This window comes from Gouania willdenowi, chromosome 7 (assembly GCF_900634775.1).
Source record: "Gouania willdenowi chromosome 7, fGouWil2.1, whole genome shotgun sequence".
Taxonomy (NCBI): Eukaryota; Metazoa; Chordata; class Actinopteri; order Blenniiformes; family Gobiesocidae; genus Gouania; species Gouania willdenowi.
In genome coordinates, this window is record NC_041050.1 from 31730161 (window position 1) to 31751767 (window position 21607).

The window sequence follows — 21607 nt, forward strand, 5'->3', positions numbered from 1 at the left end:
AGCTCCCAGACCTCAGGTTTGACACATTGTAAAGTTTATTGTAATACTAAACTTTAATTCAGAAACATCGGTGTTGCGATTATAAAGACAAAATTTCAAACCCATATTCTTCCTATGTTTAAAACAGTAAATTGAGACAAAATCAGAAATAGGTTCAATTTATTTTGAATACAAGTGAGAAATGCTTGAACTTAAATGGATGTGTTTTAATGGGATCAACACAAAGTAGTTTTTCTTACAAAACTATCAACTAAACAGGATTTAGAAAATGCTGTTTTCTTAAACAGAAGAGGTGTTATTAGAAATGTGGGTACAAGTTCTTCCAGTCCACAATCAGCTGGTTTTCATTTTAGTTGCACTTGTGCGTGACGCCTTCTTTATTCTTTCTTGTTTCCCCATTTGGCCATTTTGTTATTGACAGGAGTTTTCATGAACCTGTCAGACTTCATGTAGGCAGCAATTTTCTCCAGAGCCTAGAACGACACACACACACAAAGACACATGACTCGCATGTAGACTACCCTACCCAGGACTCAATGTTCTCACCTCAAAACGATCCAGTAAGTCTTTGAGGTTCTTAAAATCATCCAGGCATGTGGGATGAAACATCCTGTGTTGATCCAACAGTTCGTACATGATGAAATCCACAAAAGTGATCTGTGTGGAGGAGGGTCACAGGGTCATGTTAGCTTTAACGAGAATATTTTAATTATTTCTCCCTGAAAGTCAATTACAATTAAGTTCTCAAAACTTCCTCTTGTGTTAGCACCATGATAACGGGTCAGTTTTGACTCATGTATTAAATCAGCTGTAAATACACTAAAAAATATCATACAATTTGTTTTTCATCTCTTGTTTGGCTTCCTAATCAGTGACAATATTGGCATTAATAACCTTGATGTGGGCGTCTGAGCCTCTTTTGTCAGTATACACCTCGATTTATGTTTTCTTCTAATATCAAAATGGTCTCAGTTAAAAAAAAAAAAAAAATAGAAGAGCAAATATTTTTCCATTTTTATACCTTACTATAGTAGATTGACTTTACTGATCCCCTGGGAAGGGTCCATCAGGGAAATTACAATTCCAGTAGCATTACAGAGAAAAAAAGAAAGGGTTGAAATAATATATGAATACAACATTTAAAAAAAAACAAAAAAAAAAAAAAACAAAAGGTACAGAAAAAAAGGTTGGTGCTACAGACTACAGCTAACCCTCCTCCCCCCGACCCAGGAGATGTATATACAGCCTTATCTCTGAATTTATTTTTTTATTTTTCCATTGTTCCATGACTTCCTGGTATTTCACTACAGTTTAAGTGAACTCATTATATTTGAACTAGTTTTTAGGGTCTTAAGAGTCTTATTTCAGGAAAAAAACAAAAAACAAAACTCAAATTCTCTCATTTTTATGCCTTGGCGTTGACTACTCTTCTAAGAATTTTCATGCTAGTTACAATCACAAAGTCAATTATCTGAACTCAATTACAAAAAGCAACACATTTTTTCAAATACAATTACATCATAATTGTAATTAATCATCAATGACAATTATAATTGACCCCTGATTCCTGCTAGGGGTGTCCCGATCCGGTATCAGCCTGAAAACAAATATCGGATACAAATTTCAGATTTTTTCCCTAATTCATTTTATTCAATTGTAAAATACTGTAGATATTATGTTGAAGGTTAATTTTTATGTAACCGATTGGTTAATAATAATAAATGGGTCAGATTTTCTCATACCTATTGTTGCTGACTATTGTTCTTAGTTTGAGTGACATCACTTGATCAAGCCTTTTCTAACATTCCACACTACAACAGTTGTAATTATTTTTTAAAAAGTAAATATCATTCAGGCCAATATCGGTATTGGCCGATACGCAAGGCTGCAATATCGGTATCACATCAGAAATTTAAAAAATTGTATCGCGACATCCCTAATTCCTCATGATGCTGACTGTAGGCTTTAATGAGTGACCAGTTGGAAACATATTGGATGATTTATTAATTAGCGCTCAGCTAATGTCGCTTCCGATACAAACCTTGTCACCTGCGAACCACTTCCTGTCACCCAGGAAATCTGAAAACTGTTTCAGTGTTTCTGGCAGCTTGGCGAGGTATCCGGGTTTCTTCTGATCCTGGTGGAAGTAGTAATACCGTCTTTAGCAGAGATTTGAAAGAAAATAAACATTAGCTGAATTGTCTTTGTCACTCACAAAGTCAGTGTAGCAAATCATCACAAAGCCATTTCTAAAATCCATAGACTGGTTCTCCAAGAGGTCCACCCTCACCATTTCATCCTCAGTCTCTCCACCTGAAAGAAGGTCAAGCTCTGATGTCCAAGTACATTGAGGTGCACCGTACATAGGTTAACTTTATAAACAGCTTAATGGCTCATGCACAAACATACGTACACATGTTGTGCTTTCTAGCGATGTATCTCATGATGGCATTGCTCTGCACAATCTTCCTGTCTCCATCCTCCAAGTACGGCAGCTGCGGTGAAACATTAACATCCTTCAATGTCTGTGGTGGTTGTTAGGCCATTATTCAAGTAATGGTTTTAACTAACTTACATTGGGAAAGTCCATTTTAAGAGTGGGTTTCAGATCAAACCAGCAGCTCTTGTCATAGTTTGGAGCTGTGGGCAAAAAAAAAAAAAAAAAAAAAACCAGCAGATTAGTTGGAAACAAAGTGAAAATGAGAATTTTCTTATTTATTTAGATGAAGTGATTTACCTTCACCACAGGAAAACAACTTGTTCTCATATTTAGTGCCAGTATACTCCAGTAAGAGACGGATAGGCTGAGCGAGCTGCAACACAACAGATGAAAAATAGCCTTTAGGCTCATTCTGGCATATTTTACAGAAATGTGTTTTAATATGCAGTGCTCTGTCCCTATAACATATACATACACATATATATATATAAAAACATGTTTAGAGACACAAAATCATATCTTAGGTTTACAAACTGAATTAACATTGCATTCACTGAGAATTTGTTTTTTTAAACCTGTTTTTCTGAATTATTAATTATATGGAGGTTAGCGTTAGCTCTTAGCCCAGTCTGTGTGTTAGCTTAGCATAGGTAGCTTTAGTTGACTTTCCAGTTCATAATCGTTGCTACAGGTTCATCTGTCCCCGTGTTTGTGAAACTTTTGGTGGATCTGACGGAGGAACTTGGACTGGTTCACATTGTTGGATGGTTGTCTGGTCTTAACCAAGTAGCGGTCCATGATGTATCGCAGCTCGGCAGCTTCAGTTAACCGTGACGGGTGTGTGAGGGTTGAGGGGCAGAGGCTTAGCTACGGAGCTGCCGTGAACAGCAGAGAATAATAAGTTGACAACAAACGGGTAGTTTTGGCCCGTGGAACAAGGTTTTTAGGGGCATTCTTTGCTAAATTGAGGGACAAACGGCCCGTGACCCTCGTTAATTTCCGACATGGGAATTTTTATATCGTGGAATGACATTCTTACCGGTGAGAATATTTTTGACGATAAATCATAAACGATAAAATATTGCACATTCCTAGTATACAGTATGTACTTTGGGTTTATTTTTAATTTTACTTGTACTGAAGTAAGTTTTAAAAGTAAGACACCGGTCAATTGTTACATTTCTACATCCAACCATTACTGATTAAGTTACAGCTTATGTTTTAAAGTGAATGGACATTGTAAAACTACAAAAAATTTAAATGACCAGACATCAAATGAGTCACATCATAGTCAACCAACGAGAATAAACGTAATGCACGGCGCCAAAACAGCATTAAATTCCGGTTATTTAAGCCTCTCTTCATTTTTATTTTTTTAAATTAATTGGTGTTATTTTTATTTTTTTATTTAATTGTACATTGACAAACCTTTTATTTTATACAGATTCATTTTTTGGAGAAAAAAAAAAAAGTTCTCATTGTGAAACATTTGGTCCCTTACTTTTTAAGTCTATGCACTGTACGAAGTGTCTGTTGATATGAAAATGTATCAACACCCCCAGGGACTATTGATACTGAGCCTTACATTTTCTACATAAGCGTAATGTGCCTGTTTTTTTTTTTTTTTTTTTAAATGTTAGGATGGCCGAGTGGTCTAAGGTGCCACACTCAGAAATTCTTCCTTCCGCTAACGTGAGTTCGAATCCCACTTTTGTCATATATTTTTCATTTTAACATATTTAACACGAGAAATGCCACCTTTAAAAACACATATACAAAAACATTTTAGGGTATTTCCTGGGTTAGGGTTAAAATAAAAGGGTTAGCTATCTAAAATAAATATGAGCTACAATAAAACTGACGGAACTTTAAGTCACGTGTTGTACTTATCACGTCACCTAAACTGGCCAATGAGTCTATTCATACGTTTCCGTATGAATAGCCATGACCTTCACTGTATGCAAAGGAACCGTGTCAAGATTTATAAAAAAAAAAAAAAAAAAAAAAAAACTACGTGGGGGTAAAAGTAATGTTTACTTTGAGTACCATTTAATATTTAATTAAGCTACTCTTACTTGAGTATTTTATGTATAACTTTTTTGTACTTGTGAACACAAATTCAATCAAGTAACTACTTCCACTTGAGTAAAAATATATCAGTACTCTTTACACAGCTGCCTTTTTGGCCTACATTAAACCAGTTATTTAATATATATATACATACATACACACACCACTCTGCTTTTACCGAGCTGAACTCACACTGAACAATGAATAATGATCTTATGTAACAGTCGGTGAATGGAAAACACAGCTGACACTTATTAACAAACAAAGGTTGTGCAAATAAACTCATGTAGCGTAAAGAAAAAAGGCTCTTCAGGAACGCGTGAAAACAAAGCAGATGTTACGTAACTACTGGTCATCGTGGTAACTGACTGACTTCCGGCCACGAGATAGGAACATTTCAAGGGTGTAAAATGTGAGATAGCAAGGTTTTACCAATTTTACCCTTTTTATATTCAAGAAAAAAAACCCCAACGTATTTTAGCAGCTGTGTTTGGGTGACTACGTCGCATATGCTATAGACATGGTCATCAAATAACAAAGAACCCAATGCTGCCAAAACACCAGGTGGTCAGCCTCGCAACTTATTGTGAAACCTACCCCACGGATGTCCCAGTAAGCCAGTTTCATCGTCATTTTGAGTCAGTTCAGCAGTCCAAGCAAGGCACGAGGAGACAGGAGCAGTAGCAACAGCGCGAGTCCGTGCAAGAGAGAGCACGAGAGTCACCAGGCTGAGAAGGTGGGCGGGGCCGAGCCATCACTCATCGTCCCTCCCCTTTTATTTCACCTGTAATCAGCCGTGACCTTGACCCGTGACCCTCCCAGCTCACCGTTAGTTACACAACTCTACGGGTATGGAAGTGGATTTATCATTTCATCAAAAACAGTTGCTTTAATCAAAAAAATCTAAAATAAAACTTAACTTCAAGCAAAAAACACTTTTTTCAATCAAAAGATAATGTGTTCAAATGCAAAAAAAAAAAAAAAAAAAAAAAAAAATACACACCCCAAAAAATAGCGTTTGAATATCTTTGATGGGTTTTTTTTTTTTAATTTATTATTTATTGAAGTGAGCTAGAAAATTATTGATTTTTATTTTTTTATTGAAGTAATCTTGTTTTGTATTTGGGCCATATTATTACAGAGGACCAAACCTGCCAAAATTTAAAAAATAAAATAAATGTATAAAATAAATGATTTAAATGAATAAAAGTAAAAAGTGAAATAAAAATAAATTATATTTGTATTTTCTCTTTTATTCATCTATTTTTTTTAAATTTTTTTTGCATGTATTTATTTAATGATCTATTTATATTTGTATTTATATTTTAACTTTTGTATTTTTTTCCTACTTAATTTACTAATTTTAAATTTTCCCTTTTTTAATTTGTCACGTTTATTTACTTATTCATTTAATTTTAATTTCGGCAGGTGCAAAAAAATATTTGAAACACAGATTTTTGTTTGTATTCCAACACTTTTTTTCTTTGACTGAAAATGTTTTTGATTGAAATTATTTTTGGTTTAATTGAAAATACTTTTTTTGATAGAATATTATGCACAAATCTACCTCCATACAGTATTAATGGAAGTGTTCACCACATTTGTCAGAGTTGGCTTTTCTGACATGTATTTAAAATTTATAAAACTATTTCTCATTGAACAATTCTTTGTTATCTTCAAATTTCCAAGACTGGTCATCTCTCAATACGACGGGTAGATCACCAGGAAAAGCTGTAATGTTATCTTTCATGTGTTAAGCTGAGTATAGTTTTCTTTAAACATTCATTTTTGAAAATATGAAGATCATCTTATTTTGTGTTAAACTGCTCTTTCACTTTGACCCACATCAGAGGAGGCGATCGGCTGTAAATCATCCATCCACACAATAACACTCTTTGTCTCACACATGTAACACATTCCACAGTCTTTTGTGTTTATAAACTGCTGACTCACAAACTGCTATTTCTCAATCCAAATACATCCTTTCTGTTGTGCAATCTGTGATGAAAGGGAAAAGACTCAATTTAAATAACGTTTATTTATTTTTCATGGACACCACTGGCATTAAACAATATTTCACAAAAAAAAAAAAAAAAAACATTCATTTCAGTTCCAAGGGGTGACACACAGTGCGTTTTGGATAAATGATGGACACTGTTAACTATGACTCTCTGAGGTTCAAAACAAACTGTAAAATGCAAAGTCATTGTGCTCCTGGGTGGGATGGCCCGCACTGATCATCAGAAGGAATACTCATTGGTGTACTTTTATATACAAGACAATTCTCAAATTTCTGCCTACCAACATCTGTTCCTTCTTACTTTTCATTTTTTGCTTTTCTTAATTTTCCTAAATTTTAATTTACTTGTTTGCGTTTTTGCATTTTAACTGTTGTATTTATGCTGCTGCCTATGTTTGCCAGGACTCTTTAAGAAAAAAGAGAGATTCTTCAGCTCAATGGGACTTTCCTTATTAAATAAAAGTTAAATGAAAAAATAAAAATAAATACAAATCAGGCCCTCTTAATGGGTGTGTGAGGTTAAAGTTTGTTTATTGTGCATTTGGCACTCGCTCAAATACATAGGGAGCGGTAACCTAAAGAACCGGTTGTATTCAGTGACAGATATTAAGGTAAGACTCCAGAATACAGAATAGCAGAGGTTTAATGACAAATAAATAGGAGCACTACAAAACTGTTGTAGAAACATTAATGTGCCATCCAGTCAGGTACGGTACATCCACATGCAGCAAGACAAAAGGAGAAAAACATACGGAGAATAAACACAAAAACAGAGGAAACAGATCCCCAGCCCCCCTTGTTTTTTTTGATCACGAACAACAATGGCTTCTGAAAGTCAGTACACAGTGTTTCTCCAAAGTTTAAGTTAAGAAAGCCTGTAAGTCATGCTGGTGTAAAGCTGGTTTTATAATCTTGGTTAGAAGTCACAAGATGTAAGACTTTGGCAAACGTGCAATTTTTTTATTTATTTATTTTTTACTTCCCAGTACCAGTAGCCAGTCATATGTGTCATACACTTCAGGTTGGACACATTAAATACAATCTCACACTGTAAATAAATCAAAAATTAACTTTTTTTTTTAATGTAATATTTTCCAGCTTTACTTCAACTGAAATTTCCATCTTGTTTATGTGACATGGGAACATCAGTCTTAAGAGTTTTAAAATATATGCCTTGGTTTCCCAAGAGGATATTATTTTACAAAAATATGATAACTTATAATCTTTTTTTTTCCGATAGTTTCCTAAAGCTTCGGAGCTTTCATTTTGTGTAAGTTTTGATCTGTAAATGTAAGAAACAAAATTATGTGAAACTGTCAGAACAGGCAACATATATTCAAACAAATCAACAAAGGGACTCCTTTAACATATTAAGGGATTAAACATCTTTGGGTGCACAGACTGGAGTTCCTTTCTCTTAATAAATAACACTTTATCATCTTCCTAAAGCAGCATTTCTCCACTTATTGGTGTGATATGTTTAAACTCAGACAACGTCCTGATGTAGAAACAGACAAAGAAACAGAGAAAAGGTTGAGACTGTGCAGTGCTAAGATTTCACGTCTCTGACTCTAATGCTCCCATGAAATGACTCCCCTACTCATCGATGGTCTCCAGCTCGTCTGTGCGGATGGCTTGTGTTATCAGGTTCAGCTCCTCACACATGGTTTCGTAGCGGTACGCCACACGGATGTCCGGGACGTTGGTGCGTCGGATGTCGTTTCCCTCCTGTCCTTCCTTGAGGCAATCGGGGCCGAGCCAGTATTTTTTCACCTGACACCAGGGGACAGGTCAACCGGTCAGAAACAAGGGCCCTCATCAATCAACCGTTCCGACCTTCAGATCTGAGCGTACAACATGCGTTTGACCAAATTCACACGAGTTTCGGTATTTATCAATTTTGATGTGAGCACACGCTACGATCGGCTCTCACGTCAGGTCCGTGCTCTCTCCAGGATCTCTGCTGTGAAGTTGTATGCAGTGCGCACAGGGGGGCAGACGTCACCTTTATACTGTGGCCCACAGGGACAAACGCTACAAACACAGGAATGTTGCAAAACTGCACCTGTAAGTCCAGTTTTCACTCTGTCAAAAGGCACATTTTTGTTTTGCTCCACCTCAGATGTGAGGATTTCCTTTCTTTCATTGCAAGTGTTCGTTTGACCTCAATGGGCGGGGCCTCAGAACCAGGAAGATTTCAGGGCGTAACATGTTAATTACGATCAAATTCAGCCACCGCATTTATCAACACCCAATCATTTGTACACTGGGATTGGTCAAATAAGAATGTTTCATAAATCACACGTTGGTCCTGTCGTACGACCAAATGTGCAATCAAATTTACACCCGTTTTCACGCAAGGTTGATAAATGAGGGCCAAGGAGTGTTGTAACTTGTGTGTGAAAGTCTAAACAAAGCACATATACCTTGTTGGAGAATCCACTCATCAGCACACTGTTTCTGGCAAGCTCACACATGTCACAGGAGCTCAGTTTCCACACCTGAGCAGCAATGCTGTACTCTTCCATCAGTGGCTCCTACACAAAACAAACATAGGTTTATGCTCTGCCATAGATGACAGACTTTCAATAGAGACTGCAGTTGACGAGACACACCAAAGAATGGAGTAGATTTAGGGAATCTGAACCAACCTTGGTGAAGTGAAACTGCAGCGGATCGTCTGTGGACAAAGACACCATAAGGCCTCTGGACAGGTATTCTGGGAGAGGGTTACGGTGGTAGCTGAGGAACAGGCTGTTATTACTGAGGGGAGACATGGCGATGCCGATCTGGGCCAAGTAGTACAGATACTGCAGCACTGGAGCCTGAAGGGGCACAAGGCATCATGTCATGTGTTCCTAGGATTAAATCTACAAAATGATGTGCTTGATGATAACATTGTCTTGTTGTCGTCTGCATGTATACTGTGTGATATTGTCATACCTTCCTCAGAAGGAGACCATGGGATATATTCTCAGACAGCATGAATCCAGACACCAGGTGATGGATTGGACCAGCTTCACCACAATGAGGGCGTAGAACAAAGGTGTGAAAACCTCGCTGCCTGCAGGTGATACACACATACACAGAGTGTTAGCTTTGTTTGAAGTCAGCAAAGCAACAATTTTAACACGTTTGGTAGCACTTTACTTGAAGTTTTATACATACGGCTGACATTACGCTGTCATTAGCTTGAATAAAGTGTCATGAAGGCTGTCGTTGAGTGTCGTTTGCTAAATTATGACACCTTTAGAGCTATGTTGGCATTTTTTGGGTTAGGTGGAGAGATCTAGTGGGGTTAAGGTTAGGGTAACAAAGGGTTAGACTAGAGTAACAAACGACACTTAATGACAGCCTTCATGACACCTTATTTATGCTAATGACTGGAGTCATGTCATAATAATGACAGCGTAATGTCAGCCTTTGTGCATAAAACTTCAAGTAAAGTTTTACGTTTTACAGTGAAACCATAGGCTTACTTTCGCTTTAATTCATACAGAAAAAACCTAAACACACTTGCGCGCATGCACACAGAAACCCTACAATAACACACATTACATCCAAAGCAGACACAAGAACAGTGTTTCCACAAGTTCTAATATATACAGTACATATACAGAATGCTGTTTCTCTTTGTTCTGCATTTTGTGAATATGAACCTTTGAAAAGAACAGATACACTAGACATGAGCCCCTGATGTAAATGCACAAACTGACTCCAAAAATGTACATAATGATAACAAAAATACACAAAAGGACAACAAAAATAAACAAGATGTCTACAAAAATAAACAAAATAAATGAAAAATATCCAAAAAAACCAAAAAGTACAACTAATACACAAAACAACATAAATAAACACAATTACATAAAAAGTTACAAAGAAATAATCAAAACACAAAACAACAACAAAAACACATGAATTTAGAGGAAAAAAATACATAAAATGATTCCCAAAATACATGAATGTAATAATGTATCCTTCAGAGCAGACAATCACATTTTTGTGGCCCCCACTGTGATAAAAGTCTCTGAAATACACAGTGAGATATGAGAGCAGCCAATAGAGGGCAGAGCTTACACTACACTTCCTATCAGCTGTGATATATTGGTTTTAAAAGCTTCTTACTGGTTTTTTTCCACAGATTAACAACATACATGGCAGACTTATAAAATGACTGAGTTATTGCCGGTTAGTAAATTAGCACTATGATAGACAGTTATCATGGACCTTCCCTTACTGAGTCTTCTCCAATAACTTCTAACGCTAACTTTAAAAAAATATTCATTATTATTATTATAATAACATACATAATTAGCATAATTAAATCTTGTTAACTGTTATATCTTTGTGTAAAGGGCTGTTAAAAATAGTAATATTTTACCACAACAGACATGATTATTGATACATTTTTTTTTCTTGTAAAATGATGTAGTCGTATCAGCAGTGCAGACATTCTTCTTCTTCAAGCCAAGAGTGTCTTTTTCTCTGTGTTTAGAGGTAGAACCAAATGTTCTGTTCCCCTTAAGCAACAAAGTTATGATCCCTTACAGAGGCAGTTCTGATTTTATAACACTTTTCATAAATTTCTGTCTACATCTGTCTATAAGAACACGTGTCAAATCTGGCCATTTGGAGCATTAAATTCGGCCCGCAGGAGAAAATAAAAATTAGAGAGAAAACGCAAATCATTGTTTAAATGAAACTAAACAATATGTGCAGGGAATCACAATTTTCCAAATGCTTACAGTATATTGCATGATTGCAGTCATTTTATATTGTTAAACAGTTGAAAAAACTCAAAATTCTTACAAAATCCTTCAATTTTCCCTCAAATAATGACATAATGATTCCTTTAATTAAATAGAAATTGGTCACAAAATCTAGGAAATTTAAAATGAAGATCCTGTTGGGGGTGCTATTATTCACTCATTGCTTGGATATCGTCAGTTTCTTACATATTTTTGTATTTTATGTATACGTAGAAGTGCAAACTAGGCCACAACAATGTTGAAATTACCCGTTTTCCCCACGTACAATCTGTGGCTCACTTGAGACCAAACTGCTCCTTACATGGCCTCTGAAGTAAAAAGAGTTTGACATCCCTAACGTAGAATAGAAATAGAATAGAATATAATATGTTTCTTTATCTTGATTATTTTAAGCAAACCACTTTCCCTCCACAGCCTTTGGAAATTATACATTTTATGATCATCCAATATATTGTTGGCATCACCAATAAATAGAGTATCATTGCTAGCAGTGACAGGGTGAGTTTACCTGCGCAGGTGGTTTAGCACAGACATATTTGCATACATGTAGTAGAGGTAGTAGGAATAGGGTGGGTTGTCTTCTTCTGTCCAGTTTCCAGGCAGTGGACTGTCCAGGTTGAAGATGTGCTGCTCTGGTTTTGATTCGTCGTCTACACTGTCAAAGCCCACCACCTGTTAAACAGATGAAAAGAAGATCCGTTAAAGCGTCTGAGGGCTGGCAGCAGGGTTTCAGAAGACGATGAGGACGTACATGTTGGAGAAAAAGGTGCAGCTCGGGGTGACTCCAGGGGTCGACCGTGACCTCGAACAGGGGACAGAAGACGTTCTCCAGCATTTCCTGGAAGGTGCAGAGTTGCTTCTTTGTGTGGTAGACGTCACTTTGAAGGGAGAATGAGAGGTTTGAAACAAAGGAAAACTAAATAAAAAAAACAGATTGTTTAATTTTCTGATGGAATATACCAACATTCAGGTAAAAGATGAAGCAATTACATGTTCATTAGTCACTAATGGGGGATAGCATAAGGCTTACACATGTTCTTTTTAATGTACTATCTTCTACTCCTGTTTTATCCTGGTTGCAATGGCTCACAAACCTATTTATTCTTTTGGGCAATGTTTTTTTTGGACTTTCTGAGAAATAAAAATGCAAACTCCTCACGGAAAGGTGAGCTTTTAAACTTGATGTGTTGATCATTTTATATTAGATAAAGGCAAAGTCAGTGTATGCCTAATTTATCAATAAATCAAACATAATTTACTCCAATAAGAATTTAATAACTGTTTTTTGTCACCCTCAACACGCCGTTTGTTGAAATTTTTGGCATTGTATTGTGGAACGTGTTTTTACTTGATTCATACTTGATTTTTACCAGACAAGGAGGACAGTGATTCGCTTGAGACTATTTCTGTAGTAGTTTGTTCTCGGTATACCCCTTGATATCAGAATTAAGTATGAACACTTCTATCTAACTGTCGCCATGACTCCAGATCCCACAATGCAACGAGTGAAAAATTCAGTTTTAAAAAACGTGAACATTTTTAATGTCCACCTTTTTATTTTCTTTTTGGAGTGAATGAGTCATTGATCTATTAGGCATACAATTATGTGGTAAACTCACAAGAGTCGTGGCACTTGCACAAGCCAGCGCACGTTGTCAGAGTAGACCCGGTGTTTGACGGCCCATTGGGCCAGTTTGTCCCACTCGTCTCTGGACCGGCCATAGATGGACAGCCTGAGCTCCACATTCTGGTATTTACTCTCCTCCAGGTCGGCCATCACCTCCTATGAAAACATACACGGTCAGCAGAGGGCACCAGGCTATAATTTCAAAAAAATTGAGCTAAAATCGTCATTAGACCCTAAAAATAACTGCAAATATACTTAAAATGGGCTAAGAAAGCAATAAGGCACAAAATATGAAAAATAATAAAAAAATATCACTCAAAATCGGAGGAAAGGCATATTTTCCGAAAATTAAAAAAAAAGAAAAAATTGGATTAGACCATCATTAGACCCTAAAAACTACTGCCAATATGATGAGCATACTTAAAAGGTGCAAGGAAAGCAGTAAGGCAAAAAAAATTATGAAAATAAAAAATCACCTGAAATCAGAGGTAAGGCTTCAGTAAAGCATGATTTTCAAAAATTTCAAAAACTAAAAATTGAGGTAAGACCATCATTACACTTTAAAAAATACTGCAAAAATTATGCATGTACTTAAAATGGGTTAAGAAGGCAGTAATGTACAATGAATGAAAAAAAAAAAAAAAATAACCCAAAATCGAAAGTAATGCTTTAGTAAGGCATGTTTTTGAAAAATTTGAAAAAATAAAAATTGAGATAAGACAATCATTAGACCCTAAAAACTACTGCAAATATGATGCGCATACTTAAAATGGGTTAAGGAGGCAGTAAGGTACAAAAAATGATGAAAATCAAAAATCACCTGAAATCGGAGGTAAAGCTTTAGTAAGGCAAAATTTTTAAAAATTAAAAAAAAAAAAAAAATTTGAGGAAAGACCTTCATTGGACCCTAAAACCTACTGCAAATATGATGCTCATATTTAAAATGTGCAAAAAAAGCAGTAAGGCACAAAAAACTATGAAAATCAAAAATCACCCGAAATCGGAAAAAAGGCTTTCATGAGGCATAATTTTCAAAAATTTCAAAAAATAAAAAATGATATAAGACCATTATTAGACCCTAAAAACTACTGCAAATATGATGCGCATATTTAAAAGGTGCAAAAAAAAGAAGTAAAGCACAAAAAATGGTGAAAATAAAAAATCACCTGAAATCACAGGTAAGGCTTTAGTAAGGCATGATTTTCAAAAACTTTATAAACTAAAAATTGAGGTAAGACCATCATTACACTTTAAAAACTACTGCAAATATGATGCATACACTTAAAATGGGTTAAGAAGGCAGTAAGGTACAAAAAATGAAAAATAAATAAATAAAAAAATCACCTAAAATTGAAAGTAAGGCTTTATTTAGTAAGGCATGTTTTTGAAAAATTTAAAAAAAATAAAAATTGAGATAAGACCATCATTATACCCTAAAAACTACTGCAAATATGATGTGCATACTTAAAATGGGCTAACAAAGCAGCAAGGTACAAAAAAATGACAAAAGTCAAAAATCACCCAAAATCGGAGGTAAGGCTTTAGTAAGGCATGTTTTTGAAAAATAGAAAAAAATTGAGATAAGACCAACATTAGACCCTAAAATCTACTGCAAATATGATGCACATACTTAAAATGTGCAAAGAAAGCAGTAAGGCACAAAAAAAGATGAAAATCAAAAATTTCAAAAAATAAAAAATGATATAAGATGATTATTAGACCCTAAAAACTACTGCAAATATGATGCGCATACTTAAAATGGCCGAAGAAAGCAGGAAGGCACAAAAAATTATGAAAATCAAAAATCACCTGAAATCGGAGATAAGGCTTTAGTAAAGCACGATTTTCAAAAATTTCAAAAACCAAAAATTGAGGTAAGACCATCAGTAGACCCTAAAATTTACTGCAAATATAATGCACATACTTAAAATGGGCTAACAAAGCAATAAGGTACAAAAAATTACGAAAATCAAAAATAACCCGAAATCGGAGATAAGGCTATAGTGAGGCATAATTTTCAAAAATTTAAAAAAATAAAAAATGATATCAGACCATTATTAGACCCTAAAAACTACTGCAAATATGATGCGCATATTTAAAAGCTGCAAAAACAAAGAAGTAAGGCACAAAAAATGGTGAAAATAAAAAATCACCTGAAATCACAGGTAAGGCTTTAGTAAGGCATGATTTTCAAAAACTTTAAAAACTAAAAATTGAGGTAAGACCATCATTACACTTCAAAAACTACTGCAAATATGATGCATACACTTAAAATGGGTTAAGAAGGCAGTAAGGTAGAAAAATTTAAAAAATAAATAAATAAATAAAAAAATCACCTAAAATTGAAAGTAAGGCTTTAGTAAGGCATGTTTTTGAAAAATTTTAAAAAATAAAAATTGAGATAAGACCATCATTATACCCTAAAAACTACTGCAAATATGATGTGCATACTTAAAATGGGATAAGAAAGGCAGTAAGGTACAAAAAAATGACAAAAGTCAAAAATCACCCGAAATCGGAGGTAAGGCTTTAGTAAGGCATAATTTTCAAAAATTTCAAAAAATTGAGATAAGACCATCAGTAGACCCTAAAATCTACTGCAAATATGATGCACATACTTAAAATGTGCTAAGAAAGCAGTAAGGCACAAAAAAATGATGAAAATCAAAAATCACCCGAAATCGGAGATAAGGCTATAGTGAGGCATAATTTTCAAAAATTTCAAAAAATAAAAAATGATATAAGACCATTATTAGACCCTAAAAAGTACTGAAAATATGATGCGCATATTTAAAAGGTGCAAAAAAAAGAAGTAAGGCACAAAAAATGGTGAAAATAAAAAATCACCTGAAATCACAGGTAAGGCATGATTTTCAAAAACTTTAAAAACTAAAAATTGAGGTAAGACCATCATTACACTTCAAAAACTACTGCAAATATGATGCATACACTTAAAATGGGTTAAGAAGGCAGTAAGGTACAAAAAATGAAAAAAAAAAAAAAATAAATAAAAAAATCACCTAAAATTGAAAGTAAGGCTTTAGTAAGGCATGTTTTTAAAAAATTTAAAAAAAGAAAAATCGAGATAAGACCATCATTATACCCTAAAAACTACTGCAAATATGATGTGCATACTTAAAATGGGATAAGAAGGCAGTAAGGTACAAAAAAATGACAAAAGTCAAAAATCACATGAAATAGGAGGTAAGGCTTTAGTAAGGCATGTTTTTGAAAAATAGAAAAAAATTGAGATAAGACCATCAGTAGACCCTAAAATCTACTGCAAATATGATGCACATACTTAAAAAGTGCAAAGAAAGCAGTAAGGCACAAAAAAAGGATGAAAATCAAAAATCACCCGAAATCGGAAATAAGGCTACAGTGAGACATAATTTTCAAAAATTTCAAAAAATAAAAAATGATATAAGACCAGTATTAGACCCTAAAAACTACTGCAAATATGATATGCATACTTAAAATGGGATAAGAAAGGCAGTAAGGTACAAAAAAATGACAAAAGTCAAAAATCACCCGAAATCGGAGGTAAGGCTTTAGTGAGGCATAATTTTCAAAAATTTCAAAAAATTGAGAAAAGACCATCAGTAGACCCTAAAATCTACTGCAAATATGATGCACATACTTAAAATGTGCTAAGAAAGAAGTAAGGCACAAAAAATGATGAAAATAAAAAATCACCTGAAATCACAGGTAAGGCTTTAGTAAGGCATGATTTTCAAAAACTTTAAAAACAAAAAATTGAGGTAAGACCATCATTACACTTCAAAAACTACTGCAAATATGATGTATACACCTAAAATGGGTCAAGAAGGCAGTAAGGTAGAAAAATTTAAAAAAAAAAATAAATAAATAAAAAAATCACCTTAAATTGAAAGTAAGGCTTTAGTAAGGCATAATTTTCAAAAATTTCAAAAAATTGAGAAAAGACCATCAGTAGACCCTAAAATCTACTGCAAATATGATGCACATACTTAAAATGTGCTAAGAAAGCAGTAAGGCACAAAAAAAGGGTGAAAATAAAAAATCACCCGAAATCGGAGATAAGGCTATAGTGAGGCATAATTTTCAAAAATTTCAAAAACTAAAAATTGAGGTAAGACCATCATTACACTTTAAAAACTACTGCAAATATGATGCACACACTTAAAATGGGATAAGAAGGCAAAAAGGTACAAAAAATGAAAAAAAAATAAATAAATGAAAAAAACAAATAAAATTGAAAGTAAGGCTTTAGTAAGGCATGTTTTTGAAAAATTTAAAAAAATAAAAATTTAGATAAGACCATCATTATACCCTAAAAACTACTGCAAATATGATGTGCATACTTAAAATGGGTTAAGAAGGCAGAAAGGTACAAAAAAATAAAAAAATAAATAAATAAAAAAATCACCCAAAATCGAAAGTAAGGCTTTAGTAAGGCATAATTTTCAAAAATTTCAAAAAATTGAGATAAGACCATCAGTAGACCCTAAAAACTACTGAAAATATGATGCGCATATTCAAAAGGTGCAAAAAAAAGAAGTAAGGCACAAAAAAAGGTGAAAATAAAAAATCACCTGAAATCACAGGTAAGGCTTTAGTAAGGCATGATTTTCAAAAACTTTAAAAACTAAAAATTGAGGTAAGACCATCATTACACTTCAAAAACTACTGAAAATATGATGCATACACTTAAAATGGGTTAAGAAGGCAGTAAGGTACAAAAAATGAAAAAAAATAAAAAATAAATAAAAAAAAATCACCTAAAATTGAAAGTAAGGCTTTAGTAAGGCATGTTTTTAAAAAATTTAAAAAAATAAAAATCGAGATAAGACCATCATTATACCCTAAAAACTACTGCAAATATGATGTGCATACTTAAAATGGGATAAGAAGGCAGTAAGGTACAAAAAAATGACAAAAGTCAAAAATCACCCGAAATCGGAGGTAAGGCTATAGTAAGGCATAATTTTCAAAAATTTAAAAAAATTGAGATAAGACCATCAGTAGACCCTAAAATCTACTGCAAATATGATGCACATACTTAAAATGTGCAAAGAAAGCAGAAAGGCACAAAAAATGACAAAAGTCAAAAATCACATGAAATAGGAGGTAAGGCTTTAGTAAGGCATGTTTTTGAAAAATAGAAAAAAATTGAGATAAGACCATCAGTAGACCCTAAAATCTACTGCAAATATGATGCACATACTTAAAATGTGCTAAGAAAGCAGTAAGGCACAAAAAAAAGGATGAAAATCAAAAATCACCCGAAATCGGAAATAAGGCTACAGTGAGACATAATTTTCAAAAATTTCAAAAAATAAAAAATGATATAAGACCAGTATTAGACCCTAAAAACTACTGCAAATATGATATGCATACTTAAAATGGGATAAGAAGGCAGTAAGGTACAAAAAAATGACAAAAGTCAAAAATCACCCGAAATTGGAGGTAAGGCTTTAGTAAGGCATAATTTTCAAAAATTTCAAAAAATTGAGAAAAGACCATCAGTAGACCCTAAAATCTACTGCAAATATGATGCACATACTTAAAATGTGCTAAGAAAGCAGTAAGGCACAAAAAAAGGGTGAAAATAAAAAATCACCCGAAATCGGAGATAAGGCTATAGTGAGGCATAATTTTCAAAAATTTCAAAAACTAAAAATTGAGGTAAGACCATCATTACACTTTAAAAACTACTGCAAATATGATGCACACACTTAAAATGGGTTAAGAAGGCAAAAAGGTACAAAAAATTAAAAAAATAAATAAATAAAAAAATCACCCAAAATCGAAAGTAAGGCTTTAGTAAGGCATAATTTTCAAAAATTTCAAAAAATTGAGATAAGACCATCAGTAGACCCTAAAATCTACTGCAAATATGATGCACATACTTAAAATGTGCAAAGAAAGCAGAAAGGCACAAAAAATGACAAAAGTCAAAAATCACATGAAATAGGAGGTAAGGCTTTAATAAGGCATGTTTTTGAAAAATAGAAAAAAATTGAGATAAGACCATCAGTAGACCCTAAAATCTACTGCAAATATGATGCACATACTTAAAATGTGCTAAGAAAGCAGTAAGGCACAAAAAAAGGATGAAAATCAAAAATCACCCGAAATCGGAGATAAGGCTACAGTGAGACATAATTTTCAAAAATTTCAAAAAATAAAAAATGATATAAGACCAGTATTAGACCCTAAAAACTACTGCAAATATGATGCGCATATTTAAAAGGTGCAAAAAAAAGAAGTAAGGCACAAAAAATGGTGAAAATAAAAAATCACCCGAAATCGGAGATAAGGCTATAGTGAGGCATAATTTTGAAAAATTTAAAAAAATAAAAATTGAGATAAGACCATCATTATACCCTAAAAACTACTGCAAACATGATATGCATACTTAAAATGGGATAAGAAGGCAGTAAGGTACAAAAAAATGACAAAAGTCAAAAATCACCTGAAATCGGAGGTAAGGCTTTAGTGAGGCATAATTTTCAAAAATTTCAAAAAATTGAGAAAAGACCATCAGTAGACCCTAAAATCTACTGCAAATATGATGCACATACTTAAAATGTGCTAAGAAAGCAGTAAGGCACAAAAAAAGGATGAAAATCAAAAATCACATGAAATCGGAGGTAAGGCTTTTGAAAGGCATGTTTTTGAAAAATAGAAAAAAAATTGAGATAAGACCATCATTAGACCCTAAAATCTACTGCAAATATGATGCGCATACTTAAAATGGCCGAAGAAAGCAGGAAGGCACAAAAAATTATGAAAATCAAAAATCACCTGAAATCGGAGATAAGGCTTTAGTAAATCATGATTTTCAAAAATTTCAAAAACCAAAAATTGAGGTAAGACCATCAGTAGACCCTAAAATCTACTGCAAATATGATGCACATACTTAAAATGGGCTAACAAAGCAATAAGGTACAAAAAATTACGAAAATCAAAAATAACCCGAAATCAGAGGTAAGGCTTTAGTAAGGCATGATTTTCAAAACCTTTAAAAACTAAAAATTGAGGTAAGACCATCATTACACTTTAAAAACTACTGCAAATATGATGCATACACTTAAAATGGGTTAAGAAGGCAGTAAGGTAGAAAAAATGAAAAAAAAATAAATAAATAAAAAAATTACCTAAAATTGAAAGTAAGGCTTTAGTAAGGCATGTTTTTGAAAAATTTAAAAAAATAAAAATTGAGATAAGACCATCATTATACCCTAAAATCTACTGCAAATATGATGCACATACTTAAAATGTGCAAAGAAAGCAGTAAGGCACAAAAAAAGATGAAAATCAAAAATCACCCGAAATCGGAGATAAGGCTATAGTGAGGCATAAATTTCAAAAATTTCAAAAAATGAAAAATGATATCAGACCATTATTAGACCCTAAAAACTACTGCAAATATGATGAACATATTTAAAATGTGCAAAGAAAGCAGTATGGCACAAAAAATGACAAAAATCAAAAATCACATGAAATCGGAGGTAAGGCTATAGTGAGGCATAATTTTCAAAAATTTCAAAAAATAAAAAATGATATAAGACGATTATTAGACCCTAAAAACTACTGCAAATATGATGCGCATACTTAAGATGGCCGAAGAAAGCAGGAAGGCACAAAAAATTATGAAAATCAAAAATCACCTGAAATCGGAGATAAGGCTTTAGTAAATCATGATTTTCAAAAATTTCAAAAACCAAAAATTGAGGTAAGACCATCAGTAGACCCTAAAATCTACTGCAAATATAATGCACATACTTAAAATGGGCTAACAAAGCAATAAGGTACAAAAAATTACGAAAATCAAAAATAACCCGAAATCAGAGGTAAGGCTTTAGTAAGGCATGATTTTCAAAAACTTTAAAAACTAAAAATTGAGGTAAGACCATCATTACACTTTATAAACTACTCCAAATATGATGTATACACTTAAAATGGGTTAAGAAGGCAGTAAGGTACAAAAAATGAAAAAAATAAAAAAATATCACCTAAAATTGAAAGTAAGGCTTTAGTAAGGCATGTTTTTGAAAAATTTAAAAAAATAAAAACTGAGATAAGACCATCATTATACCCTAAAAACTACTGCAAATATGATGTGCATACTTAAAATGGGATAAGAAGGCAGTAAGGTACAAAAGAATGACAAAATTCAAAAATCACCCGAAATCGGAGGTAAGGCTTTAGTAAGGCATAATTTTCAAAAATTTAAAAAAATTGAGATAAGACCATCAGTAGACCCTAAAATCTACTGCAAATATGATGCACATACTTAAAATGTGCAAAGAAAGCAGTAAGGCACAAAAAAAGATGAAAATCAAAAATCACCCGAAATCGGAGATTTCAAAAAATAAAAAATGATACAAGACCATTATTAGACCCTAAAAACTACTGCAAATATGATGCGCATATTTAAAAGGTGCAAAAAAAAGAAGTAAGGCACAAAAAATGGTGAAAATAAAAAATCACCTAAAATTGAAAGTAAGGCTTTAGTAAGGCATGTTTTTGAAAAATTTAAAAAATCAAAAATCACCCGAAATCGGAGGTAAGGCGGCATAATTTTGAAAAATTAAAAACAAAAAACAAAAATTGAGGTAAGACCTTCATTAGACCCTAAAAACTACTGCAAAAATAATGCACATACTTAAAAATGGGCAAAGAAAGCAATC

The 21607-nt window shown here is 33.5% G+C and overlaps 2 protein-coding genes and 1 long non-coding RNA gene across 7 annotated transcripts in view; 1 reads left to right on the forward strand and 2 right to left on the reverse strand.

The window, feature by feature from the left end:
* Positions 1 to 142: 142 nt before the first annotated feature.
* On the reverse strand, positions 143 to 5265 carry LOC114467012 (glutathione S-transferase Mu 3-like). The gene is made up of 8 exons (XM_028452956.1): positions 5108 to 5265; positions 2738 to 2813; positions 2576 to 2640; positions 2414 to 2495; positions 2216 to 2313; positions 2042 to 2137; positions 547 to 657; positions 143 to 473 (listed from the first exon to the last, which is right to left on the reverse strand). Exons 1-8 carry the CDS (start codon positions 5141 to 5143, stop codon positions 378 to 380), a joined length of 660 nt encoding a protein of 219 aa, XP_028308757.1. The 5' UTR covers positions 5144 to 5265; the 3' UTR covers positions 143 to 377.
* Positions 5266 to 7155: 1890 nt separating this feature from the next.
* Positions 7156 to 21607, reverse strand: part of ampd2b (adenosine monophosphate deaminase 2b) — a 43182-nt gene continuing 28730 nt past the window's right edge. For 3 of the 5 annotated variants that reach the window (XM_028454095.1, XM_028454094.1, XM_028454096.1), the window contains exons 13-19: positions 12922 to 13085; positions 12054 to 12180; positions 11811 to 11974; positions 9474 to 9594; positions 9182 to 9355; positions 8957 to 9067; positions 8127 to 8303 (exon numbers count right to left, since the gene is read on the reverse strand). In XM_028454095.1, coding sequence (XP_028309896.1) covers positions 8127 to 8303; positions 8957 to 9067; positions 9182 to 9355; positions 9474 to 9594; positions 11811 to 11974; positions 12054 to 12180; positions 12922 to 13085 — 1038 coding nt within the window. Of the gene's footprint in view, positions 8304 to 8956; positions 9068 to 9181; positions 9356 to 9473; positions 9595 to 11810; positions 11975 to 12053; positions 12181 to 12921; positions 13086 to 21607 lie in introns of all 5 variants that reach the window. The other 2 variants (XM_028454097.1, XM_028454098.1) reach the window with 1 other exon arrangement.
* On the forward strand, positions 14684 to 20409 carry LOC114467645 (uncharacterized). The gene is made up of 2 exons (XR_003674536.1): positions 14684 to 14879; positions 20380 to 20409. It is a non-coding gene; the product is annotated as an uncharacterized LOC114467645 (long non-coding RNA).

Excerpts from the sequence above, each read along its gene's own strand:
- LOC114467012 (XM_028452956.1), bottom strand. The coding sequence starts at position 5,143 with ATGACGATGAAACTGGCTTACTGGGACATCCGTGGG. Across the intron at positions 658-2,041 it reads AGTGGTTCGCAGGTGACAAG|ATCACTTTTGTGGATTTCAT; the intron begins GTTTGTATCGGA and ends TCCTCCACACAG. Across the intron at positions 474-546 it reads ACTTACTGGATCGTTTTGAG|GCTCTGGAGAAAATTGCTGC; the intron begins GTGAGAACATTG and ends GTGTCGTTCTAG.